Raw genomic sequence first — 13,055 nt, forward strand, 5'->3', positions numbered from 1 at the left:
TCCCACAAAAGACAGTTTAATAGCATCGTTCAGCAAACATCCTCAATCTGTCCACACAGTCTAAAGATAAGAACATCTTCAGGACAAAGTATACATCACTAGACAACACACTACATAACAGTTTACAAGCACTAATTCTATGTGCCCAAATAATGGCATAATATGAACATCTAGCGAGCATGCCCTACACACAATGAACAAGTGTACAGAACAAAACCAGTGCATAATTTATACAAAATGAGTTTACCGTATATGCAACACCAAGTCCCCCATGATGACTATGGCATGTACCACCAAACACCACCACTCGCACATCTAAATTTTCCAAGCGGTACCAAGCATGTAGAAGAAAGACAACACATGAGAAGCCCTCAAGTTGTGGTTTCAGTGCCAATTTTGATGGCAAGTCTGAAAGATGCAACCAAACTCCAAATTCCATGAAATGCTGTGCTTCCTTTTCCTATTTACCCGATAAGAGAGAGTAACCACGACTTCTATTGGTATAAAACCATGGACAAGAATGAAATTTACTGCCTGGGCAGCTTTCAAAGCAGTAGTAGCAGGCATTACAGTTGACTGCGATTCCAAGTTGTTCCTTGGCCAAAGCAAAGTGGTGCTACCTCTCCCAACCTGATAACGTTTTATTGCCGGAAGATAACAGCTGCTGGGTCGTGACCTTACATTTCCTAGCAACAACGTGCTTGGAGATTCAGCCATACGGAGAAAAAAAAAAAACTATGCAGAACGCTGAACGCTACCACAGGCAAAATCAAGACTGCATGAAAAGAAATTGTGAAGCGCTAAATAACCACTATGGTAAAGGTACTATCCCTGGTCCACTGCTTTTTAAGCGCATATGTATGCACCCGATAAACATGGTTGCTTCAAAGATGTGGTCCCTATTCAGTTGCATATAGCAAGGGAACAGCGACCAAAACAAGGGTCGGTATAATGTATCAATTCTAGTCCAATGCCATTCCTTCTTAAACTTTGTCAAGTGGTCCGAGCAGCGTTCCACGCACGTTATCAAGGATCAGCTGGTCGTGAAAAGTGGGATGATAAGGAAGAAACAAAATCAAGTGAAAGGAATCCTACATTATATTGCCCCACTACTGCTTCTTCATTAAAAATGTAAACTTACACAATCTATTCCACATACGCATAGCCAACCTTTCAGTGCAGGGCACATAGGCGACATTGCACTCTGTACTAGATTCATTATAATTCTTCCCACCATGCATACTCAGTTTCTCACACACCTCTTGTGCAAATGCAAAGTAACACAAAAAACTTCTTTGCTTATGAGCGGTCATCAGAAAGGTTCATGTAATGCACACCATTGCATCAGTTGATGTGGTATTTCAGTCAAGACATCCCTTGCACCATTATGCAACCTACAACCTATGCATTCAGTTACAAAAAATGCAATGTGCATATAATCGCCATATACCACCCACCCATCCTGGATTAAGACAAAAGTATGTCATCTGCCATTACTCCATCTGCCTAGATGGTGACGTGTAATATATTCCTTCCAGGTCCCAGTTCTAAATATGAGGCTACCGAGTAGTTTTCATGCACAGCTAAGTGTCTCCAGCATCACATAAATGAAAACTGCATATTTTTTTTTCAGTACCAAAGCTTTTCTGGATTGAGGAAGTGGCATACACTGAAGCATATTTAGACTCAAAGCAGATGACACTGCTACATATAGTTTAGCCAGCTCTGTCAACTTGTCTCTTGCTCATAGTGAGGAGCAACAAAGCCTTACAGAGCAATTAAGTGGCAGGAAGCATCTGCTGAATGCTGGCATAAAACAAATACAGAAAATAGCAGTTCCAATAGTCAAACAGGCCGACTGAAACAAACAGCTTGAAGGGAACACACTTGATCACCCAAAGCTCCCTGCACACTAAAAGCAAGTTCAAATACTTCACACTGAAATAAATAATCGTCTCAAGCAAGTGATTCCAAGATGTGCGCGCATAGCATGGCTTCTGGAAGTACAAAAACTACCACCAGGAAGGTTCAGATAACCACACTGCACACACTCCTAGCCAACACGGTGTAGAACTTTCTGCAGTACAAACAAACACGAAGTCGGCCAAAACTTTTTCACAAGCAGAAAGCACAGATGCGACAAAAACTTTTTGTCACTTACTGTAACAGATACAGAAGGTCAATTATATCAAGCCATGCAGACATGTAAAGGCTCTTTTGCAAAGCTAAGGCTACATTTGTGAATTTTTCTATTGCATAAGTGGGAAGCTTCTTGGTTAAGATGCCGAGACACTGCATATAAACACGCACACGCCACTCTTTGCATTTTCATCAGCTGTAACCTACTTTATGCCAATTAGGAGTGCTGATAATCACGTGCATACTTTAGCGGAACTGTGGAAAATAAAGTACTTCCTAGAGAGAAAGATTTGCATCAACAGAGGTGTTTGAGCTCACTGGTTTGCGACCATCTTAGCATACATCTTTGGTCAAGATGTATGCTATAGTCTTTGGCCAAGAGGTGCAACAAATGTAAAATAAAGCGTGGACACATGGCTGTCCCGTTTCCTTTGTATGGTGTTGCACCTCTTCACTTAGGCTTTACACAGGTGCAGGAAGGATCTTATGTATGTTTTAGAAAGAACTCCCGGTAATTATTATTCGCTCTCCTGCGACAGTCTGCCTCCTTCAACCTTTCACTGCCTGGACACAACTGCATTATCAAACAAACACGCATGGGTTTCATCACTTTTCAAGCGATTTTCACATCTATATTAGCTTCTTTTGAGGGGTGCCTGCCAACAAGACATTAAGGATACAATTTAACTTTTCTTGAGTGTTAAACTGATCTGAAACGCGCAAGAAGGAGAGGTGCAGACCACAAGCATGACACTGACAACACCTCAACCATATTAATATCTAGCCAGCATCCTTGCAGCTTCACGCGTCCACACACATTTGCCCGAGAGAAAACCAACGCTCGCTAAACTACACAAACTAAAAAAAATTGCATTTCTTGAACAGGCATTTCTAACCACTGAAATACTGAGTAATATGAAAGTCCACACTTAGAAAATACACACTCGATCTTATCATAACCCGATTATCAGCTAAGAAATTACTAAAACATGTATCAGTTTGCATTTGGTTGAAACCAACAGTGTACAAGCCAGCAGCAGCATAGTATTCATTCATTCCTCACATTAATGGTTATTTCACCCACTTGGTTGTCAGGAAAATTTAGCAATTGTCAAGGATAAAAAATTTGTCTTGCCAGCTCCATCCATTCACAATATTGCATATAACGAAAGAAACAGAATCATGAACAGCATTAAGACATGGATATTTCAAGGGCTTGAAGAAACAGAGGCTCATAAGTGCCGTGCAGCAAAACGAAAAAGGTCTGAATAGGCACAGACTTCACTCGCTAGTGAATGGCCAGTAACATTTATCTCTTTCGTCGACCAACAACTTGCTGGGAATGAAACCTTGTTCACACTGACATTACAGTCACACACAGTTCATTACAGTCAGTCTTGCGTAATAATGTGTTCAACTTCTGTACCTGCCCACTCTCCAGTGCAAAAGCGAAAGGGGAAAGAAAAAACGCTGTCCGACACAAATGGAGTCCTCAAAAAGGGGGGGGGGGGGCGCAAACTCTGCTGGCCAGGCAGTCTGAAACACTATCACCAACACCATGCGCACAATGCCGGGAGTGCTACCAGTCCCATCGGCCAATTAGGACAGAGAACTAGAAGGGCTGGTCTTTCGTCTGCCACTAATCCCCTTGTGCCCATAACTGTCTTAATGGACTGGTCTCGGAAGCATTAGCGGCCAAGGATGGTTCAGCCTTCCTTCTTTCTCCGAGACACCGAGCTGGTTGTCCTTCCCAATTGGCTGGCATCGTCATCCACTGCCTTCATTCTCCGAACTGTGGCATGTTCACAAGGTTGCATTATTTTCTCCCTGTCTCCTCGAAAATAAATGACTGGGGGAGTGCAAATAGTGATTTTTGAGACTGAATCGAATCAAATGGTGCCAGAAGCGATATTGAAAATAGAACTGTTTTCGAATAATGAACAGCGGTAATCACAATGAATATAAAATTATGTTCACATCCTAGTATTCTCAAAGTTAGCAAGTTTCTTTCATCACATAGTACGTTAGGAAGCGTTGTTTATTCAAACCACAAATGGAGCATTAGGAGCAAACAGCAGTTCCGTCACATGCATAGAACTCTTCAGAGAGTGCAAATGATCACTGTATAGCCTGTAAAGTATGTCTACCTAAGCGACGTAGCCTGCTTCATTACGCAAGTTATGTTATATATCTGTGCTATGCCCACTGGGGTGAAAATTTACCATACTCTTGCTCCAATTTTATGTTGAACTGGTCGCAGTTGATGCTTTGAAATATTTTAAAAGTATTACAAAAATTTGCATTTACGAATAGTGACCAATCGATTCAAAGACCGAATCAAATAGGACACTACTTGATTCGTTATTCAATATTTTTGAATATTTTCACACCTCTATAAATGCCGAGTACGTAACAATACAAACGAGACAGAAGTTCACAAGATGAAGACTCAACCATGGTTGAACAAGGGAATGTAGCTGGAGCCAATGTTGCGACAAGGAGACTTGTTTTTCGCAGAGCCAGGTTACAAAACAATGGTCTCAATACCAGATGCATAACGTCACGAAGGGGGTTACAGAATGCAATCTCCATGAAAAATTTGAGCACGAAGAAGGTTTACAAAGGTTTTCGAGTCGCTGTGGTTCAAAACTGCATTAAAGTCGAGCACTTGACAAGTAAGTTGGCGTGCGACAAGGCCATCAAATTCGTTTTACTGAGCAAGAGAGAGAAAGAAACGAAATGATAAAAAAAAAAATTTCCTATAAACATCGGTGAGCAACATGAAATGACTAGGATGACGATGCTTCAGCTGTATACTGCCACGTAACAAACTTCTCGGCATGAGCTCTGCATCACGACATGGTTTCGTAACATTTCGAAATCCTCTGCTACAGCACATTTAAAAGCACTTTGCCCCTAAGCCACTGAGAAACAAGAACAGAAGGCAGGCTGGTTTCTACAATGTTGCACAAATTCTAGAGTGCAGCAGCATACTTTTGTAGTCACTGGTATTTTGCCAGGATTGCTGCAGTGCTAAAAAGTGCAACGTATGTTTGCCGCATAACAATGCCACAACAAATAAAAAACTGCAGCCACTTCAAAAAAAAAAAAAAAATGCACATGCACATACAAACATACATGGGTCATACTGTTATTTACAGCACTGCACTGAAGAGCCTTTTGAGAGCACAAAATTTGTTGCAACTGGCTGTCAGAAGGCTGATGGCAACACAACATAGATTACTTTTCAGGTGTGCAGGCATACAGCACTCGTAAGTGTACCCAATGAAGTCTGCAATCAGTTGTCGCGACTGCTATCGAGCATGTAGAAAGAAAATAACATTAGGAATGTACTGTGTGTATGCAAATACAAAGCAAGTCAACTGCGAGCACTCTACAGCTTAGATGTGCACATCCTGCTATGTTCGGGGAACCACCACACCTTGCATTTTTTAAAAGCATATTGCTTAAACACCACGTCGGAAAGAGGGGTAAGGGGAGAAAGAGAAATTGAAGTCAACTTTAGCTCTAATTTTTTTTTAAAGCATGCATCCTTACCTACTTAAAATACCACAGCAAAAATGCCAGAGCTTGCACCGACCTGAGATAAAAAGAGTTTTCGGGGAAGCATAGACATACCACACTCTGACCTCCTGCGAGAAAAACAGTTTGTCAACACATTGCTTAGCACCGCAAATAAAACTGAACACACAGACATTCGTGCTGCCTTTCTCAATTTATGTGCAGAGGGAATTTATGTGCCTTAGGTATAATGCCGCTTAACTGGTTGATACAATATATACGACTAACCCTCACTGAGTGCCCTTTTACAGTGCTATGCAAAGCTGCAGGATTTTCTCTCTCATTTTCTTTCTCTGTCCCCGTCCAGTCGCACTGCAAATCATAATCATGACTCCGAGCAAACTAGCCTGCCAACATCCTTCAACCAACCCCAGTTACACCATACCATGTGACCCAGCTTGCAACTTCCACATTTGAATGTGCCAGTTTTTTCTCTGATCATCCTTGCCAACTATGGGAAACTATGGGACTATGGGAAAGCCAACTTAAAAGAACATTGCATAAGGGCCCCTTTGAAGAAGTAATGTACAATAGACTGTGTGTGTGTGTGTCTATGTGTATAAGTGCGGGGGAAATTGTGCTGGACATATGCTACAACGCGGAAACATCCTAATGCCACAGAAGGAGGCAACAAATGCAACAGCACAAGTGTTGAGGGCCTGATTTCAGTATCTTCAAAACCACGTAGGTTACTCTCAGGAGGCAGGTGGCAGCTTGGCACCAGAATGAACAAAACGAAATGAAAAAGAAAGAAACTACCAAAGTATTTATGCATGTCATCAGGTTCTTGAGAGTGCTCAACCGAGGTTTGCTTAGCCTGGCGTACATTTTACATTCCAACATCTGTTTTCCGCAATACCTCATGTTTATGGTAGATCTACATATATCGAAATATATCACGCCCATGCACCAATCCACCCCCCAGGGTGAAAAAATATTTTTTCTTCAATTAGGAAAAACTTCATCCAATATCAAGTTATGCACGGTACCACTAAGAGACTGCTCACACAGTTGGTGCGAGACTGCTCACACCAACTCAAGTCTAGCATTACCCACTGCTTGCCTCTGCACACGCTTTCCTTGCTCTATCTATATACAGGATTGCAAAAGAGACAGGAAAACGTCATCGAAGAAGCGAGTGTCTAGGCTTCACATAAGAGGGAGGAAAGCTGGAAAAGTAGCAAAACATGTTGGTGTGTGTGTGCGTGTCATCATCAAAACTCGTTGAACCAGTATCTATGTACAGGTTAGTGAGATATGCACTCAGGATGTCTAGAAATGGCCGGACAAGGTTGGGATGGATCTACACCCTAAAGCTATGTTTGGTCTTCATGAACGTCGTCGTCATGGTAACAAGCTTTCATAAAGTCTTCACCCGTCGAGGAACGGTGCAATGCTAGTCAAACACTGCCTTTTTCATTGCATTACAAGAATGAGATCCTTCAACGCTTGCCTGCATTCTACGCTCAACACCACACTGCATGTGCACCAACTAAAAGAACATGCACCCAGCGACAAAGGATCGGCTGGTATCTGAACCTCTTCCACCACTGGCAAAGTCCTGCAGCAAAATCTCAACCTGTCCAACTTTTGCAACAAAACCTGCAACAAGATGTGACAATAAGTCATACTTACATTGCTGTCAAATTTAGTATTGCACTGATAAACAAAACATTGCGAGTTAGCCATTCTTTACAACTTTCACTGTCAACTTTTCTAAAAATTTGTTTAAAAACACTTTTTTTTTTCTGTTTAGGAAAGTACAAGAAGATGGTCTCTGCATGATGGTGGTGTGAAGCGGTCCCAGTGCAAGATTCACAAATGGTGAAGAAGGGACGATGATGACTGCTGTACAATCACTGCTTGCGTCTGCAGGAGCGCTTGTGTTCTTTGTGCCAATGAACTTGTTGGCATTCTACACTGCAGTACAAGGTGTTCCAACAGCAGTGGTAGATTGCTTCTGCTTCACAGTTGTAGCACTGCAAAGGCAAGCTTTCCGTTAGTAACGATAAATTTGAATAGTGAAAACATGTTTGAAATAATCTTTAATCACTGAAAGTTACGGTTACCGTATAATTGCAGAGATGTGCCATGGATGCGTTCCGATTATGTAGAAAGAGTAGAGGAACAATGCATTGTTGCGATGCCACAGAATCTTAAGAGATCAGTAGTGACAAAGAAGACTTTGAAGAACATCTGGGCTCTGGGGTTAAGCCAGTTTCCATTATGGTCTCTGGCTGGCCTGCTCTTGTAAATATGTTGCAGTCTCTTTTGTCTGTGTTTCTCCACAGGTAACAATGTTGCCCACGATCGAACTCGCCCCTATCAACCACTTTCAGACATGCTACATACAATCAACGACGGATTTTTTGGACGTGCCCGATAATTCGGACGCCTACACAGCACCACACTGTACGCCATAGAGTCAATGTTATGAACATCTGAAATTTCGGATGCAAAGAACCTTCGCCGTCTGATTTCCCTGACTTTTTGCCATGACTGCAGGTCGAAAATGACATTAATCGAAGCCACCACCGCCACCATTTTGATTATCTCACCGCCTTGAACTGGCGCTCTCGCACGCAGATCCGCTGTAGCCGTAGCCACCATCTCGGCAATGCTAGGCCTAGCTACTTCGATGTTCGCTACTAAGCTTCTTGCTGTTCGGTGCTTTGTTTTTCATTGAAACAATGCGCTGCTGTTAGCAATGGCGCCAACTCCGCCTTTGTAATCCTCGCCAATGGCTTCAATGCTCGAAAAGAATGGCGCATTTCATAATGCCGGTTCCCAAAGGTACGCTTCGCCTCAATACAGCAATGTTACGCGGTGAAGCGTATGCGATGTATTGCGGCAAAGCATTCTAAGAGTGGGAAGGGGCAATTGTCACTGTTTTCCATAAACACGTGTACCCACCGTCTCCTATCGCAGTACGAGCACCGATAAGCCTAATAAGTGTACTGGCAGGCTTTTATAGCTATTTTGGACGTGCCTGTGGTGATTTGAGCACTTGGCGGCAGTAAAAGACATGCATTCATTTTTTTAGGACTGCCCGATTTTGAATTGTGAATTTAAGACCACTCTGCAAAAACTTTCGCACAGCTGGCCAGAACACTCACCCACTGCTTCTTCTTGGTTTCCGAGATTTCCTGCCGGTGCCTTTCCTGCAGCTTCCCAATCTCCTGTTCGCGGGCCTCTTTGTCCCGAGCTTTGTGCTGCTCCAGCTCTGTCCGCATGCGTTCCAGTACTCCGCTCACTTCCTTTAGCTTCTCTGCTTCACACTGTTTCTGGACCTGCATGCCACCAAGTGTACACTGATTTTAACAAGACTTGTTGCTGGGCTAGTTGGTTCATGGCATAAAGCAAAATTAAAAGAGCACAAAAAGACATTGACAAGACTGAACCCCACAAGCGCTCACTAATAACTGACGCCCTTCAGGAAAAGGTGAAAAGCAGAGGGGTGGCAATTGCATTAGTGACACTTTAAATTGACAAGGTCTTTCTGACAAAAGACTGATAGAAACATTTTCATTTTGAGCACCCCTATGACGTTTGTGTCGCACGAGTGCAGACTTTCAATTCTCAATTCCCCATTTAAGCTTTGCCTGAGAGGTGCCAGTTGTTAGTGAGCGCTTGTGGTGTTCAGTGTAGTCCATGTCCTGTTTTAATTTTACTTTGTACATCAAGTGACAACTGGGAGGATGTATCTGCACATTTTCCAATGCTTTCCGACATGACAGGAACATAAAAGTGACTTAGAAAAACGGCATAGGAGACTGGAACAACGATGTGAAGAAAGGACATAATTTGCTTCCGTGTTTGTTTTCAACTGCGTTTCCTTACTGTGAGTTACCAACTCACCCAACATCAACATTTCGAAAATATCAAATCAAAAGAAGAGCTTCAAGCAGGGTGAAGAGTGTAAAAAGTTAATCCCAGCTTTGCCTGCAAATTGAAAACACGTGCTCTGGCATTATACTTTCACTGCTAGTGAATACCTCCACACATCTCTTCCAATCTTAAGCACAAGTGGAACCGAATGCTTGGTCAGCATTGTACAATGGAATGCAGCTACAAAATGGGTGAGGTTAAGAATGTGTGCACAAAGTCAATGACAGGGCAACATCAGCTAGCCTGTTTCCTCCAGCAAACCGCAGTCCCTGCGGTTTATCAGCTTGCAGTGCAATTCACTGCCAAGCAGATACGAGCAGCCATGAGAAACAAGTGTGAGCAAAAACGAGGAACAGGGCAACTGTCAACTGCAATGTGTCGAGGACTCTACACGGGATTTGCCACCTGTGAATGGATCTGTGCACAGCCTTCACAAACCTCTTCTTAGAGGTGTGTGGCATGGCAAGAAGAGTTTCCAGACTTAAGTGCCTTCGAGAAGAACAGCCTAGCAGGCAACACTGATACTGTCATCACCTTTGCTCACATGCAAACTTTTGCTGAATTCTCAATACCTAAAAGACCAATTGCTGTTATAGCCTAAATTACGCCTAGATTTTGAAACAGTTCTGTTTTTCCATGTACTAAAACAAATACTTTCGAGAAATTATTCACTCTTCCCCTAAACACAAGCATGACATTTCCTTAGCAGCCTAGTGATAAGCTCACCTCAGCTCAAATGATCAGTTCCTTTTCCATTCAATGAAAAATGTGCCTCACTGCATACATTTTAGTGCTGTTCGCACAGTCTCTGATGAACCCATTATACAAAGCCATCATCTGCTTTTTGCGTACAAATCCATTGCTAATAGCAAGTGTCACATGCAACCTAGCTGAGGATTGGCTTTACAAATAAATAAATAAATAAATAAATAAATAAATAAAAGAGCCATCATGTAGCCAAGACAAAACAGCAGGACAATGGACAACCACGTTGGAGGAGAGTGAAAATTGTGACATTCAACAGTACTGCCAGGGATCACATTCAACCTCAGGTTTCCTCCACAACGATTTCAGCTAATTCCTGAAGCTCTTTGCGTACTCTTTTCGTGATAAGTAAACTAATAAATTTAGTAAATCTCACAGTAACAATATTTTTTTTTATTTACAGTTAAACCTGCTTATAATAAACCTCCATATAACGAGTTCCTGGATATAACGGAAGTTTTTCTATTCCCCACCGTTACTCCATAGAAGCACATGTATTTGAGACCTTTACGTAACGAAGTGGCAGTGGGAGACCCCCTTGAAATAAAGAATTTTCACCGCTGACAACCTAGAGATTTCACCCCAAATTTTGTCATTTTTGTGCGAGCAGCAACCGGAAGCACCTTCTCCGCCACGACGGAATGCGAAGCGGCGGCGGCGTGCTTCATGTGCTCGAATTCACGGCGACTGCGAGGCGAGAACGAGCGCACGTGCGTGCGTGCGAGCTTGCGCGAGGCGGGCCTGCATCCCTCGACCCGGCGATCTTGCCGCCGCGGACGTGACCTTCATTCAAACCTGATCACACCGCTTGCTGCAGCTGGCCTAGCCCGCCAAGCCGGCACTCTCCTTTTCCAGTTGATGTTGCGGAAAAAAAAAAAAAAAAAAATTTTTTTTTTCAACGCGCTGGCAGCGCCACTCTTTGGTTACCTGCGCAAGTCTCTGCGCTTCACTTCACTAACCTGACACTAGGTGACACTATACGATGCTATGACATCATGTCGCTGGCTCTTCGTTTCCGACGCCTTGCGCTTGTGCGAAACGACACGTGTCCACGCATCCAGTACCTGGTGCGAGATTCCAAGGATGAGTGCTTCGACGAAAACGGGTGCACGTTACAATCGAGGGCGCGTTAGAATCAAGTAAATACGGTAAGCGTTTCTTTTTCGACTTTTCGTGCCGAACCTGCATATAACGAAATCCTATTTATAACGAAGTTTTTTGGGAATTTGTCAATTTCATTATATCCAGGTTTAACTGTATTTACCCTCAAGGCCAAAGGCATTACAGAGGGGAGCGGGAAAAAATACAAATACAGCAGCAAGATACAGTGAGTAATAATAATTTCAAACAGGCATGTACTTAAAGGGAAACTAAAGCAAAACGATAAATCAACTTAGACTGATAAAGTATTCTTCGAAAACTGTGCTGTCTGTCGTTAATTACACTGCAATAGGTCAATTATTAGAAGAGAAAATGAAGCTCAAAGTTAATTTTTTTTAAATTTCGTGCGCAGCGCTTAACGTCAGCACTTCAGTGTGACATCACGACTTCTGATGTAATTTTTCATATTTGGGCTACGTTGGCTGAATAAAAGTTCGCGAAACTTGCCACATTCAGTCCTGGGCTCCTCTAGAAAACAATGTAGTCAATCTTTACCGCTAAAGAGTTAACCTGAGACCTAGAACATGCTATAAAAATCCATGACGTCACGGAGAGCTGGTGCGGGAACTTCAAGGTGGCATCGCCACTCGCCTCTGTGTTTTTCGTTTCTTTCTGGCTTACCAAGCGGCTTCTAGCGGTATGAGTGGTGTTTTCGGTATTGTGGAAAAGTAATCTACTGATACAGAAGAAATCATTTTTACCTTTAGTGTCGTCCCTTTAAGTAATGGTGGTTAGTGCTTCGCGAAAACGTTGGTTATCGATATTGATACAATGTCAGCAGGAAGGTGGTTCCACTCGATTGCTGTGCGCGGAAGGAAAGACTCAGAAAATGTTTTCATTTTACAAAATGGAATACCTACCTTACAGCGATGATCAGTGCGATGCGATATATATTGCGGTGATAGAATAAATTTGTTGTGAAGGTATGGTAGTAAATGTTATGAAATAAATTCAAGCGGCTAGCTTTTCCACGTGCTCCTAGAGACGGAAGGGAAAGGCTGGCTTTTATGCCTGTTATGCTAGCAGTGCGATTGTAGTTGGAGAGATTAATGAAACGAGTCGAGTTATGCTGAACAAGTTCCAGGGCAGTGATTTTACATGCATAGGATCTCATACAGAAGCAGCGTATTCAAGCTTTGGTCGTATTAAGGTTTTGTAAAGTATTTTAACTGAAGAAGGAATGGTGGAAAAGGTGCGATGTAAGTATCCTAGCATACGGTTAGCGTTGTGAATGTATTCTGTGTGCACTGTCCAATTTAAATTACATGATATATTAACACCTAGGTATTTGTAAGATGTTACGAATTCTAATGTAACACTGTTCAAAAGATAGGAGGAGTGTTAGTCTTTCGGGCAACACGCATAACCTTGCATTTTTGTTTTATATCTTCTGAAGCATTGCTCAAAATACCCATGTTTTGCGAAACTTATGCAGTAGTTTAATACAGCAAGAGGCACGTGTACTGAGCTACTTTGACCACATTTCACATGAAAAATTAATATCTTTAAGGGGTCAAAAG

The 13,055-nt window shown here is 42.5% G+C and overlaps 1 protein-coding gene across 4 annotated transcripts in view; it reads right to left on the reverse strand.

The window, feature by feature from the left end:
• Window positions 1-13,055, reverse strand: part of LOC119442275 (zinc finger MYND domain-containing protein 11-like) — an 81,238-nt gene continuing 68,183 nt past the window's right edge. For all 4 annotated transcript variants that reach the window (XM_037707090.2, XM_037707091.2, XM_037707089.2 and 1 more), the window contains 2 exons: window positions 8,838-9,011; window positions 1-7,700 (listed from right to left, as the gene is read on the reverse strand). In XM_037707090.2, coding sequence (XP_037563018.1) covers window positions 7,578-7,700; window positions 8,838-9,011 — 297 coding nt within the window. In that variant the 3' untranslated portion in view covers window positions 1-7,577. The remainder of the gene's footprint in view (window positions 7,701-8,837; window positions 9,012-13,055) is intronic.

The sequence above is a fragment of the Dermacentor silvarum genome, chromosome 2 (genome assembly GCF_013339745.2).
Source record: "Dermacentor silvarum isolate Dsil-2018 chromosome 2, BIME_Dsil_1.4, whole genome shotgun sequence".
NCBI classification, from domain to species: domain Eukaryota; kingdom Metazoa; phylum Arthropoda; class Arachnida; order Ixodida; family Ixodidae; genus Dermacentor; species Dermacentor silvarum.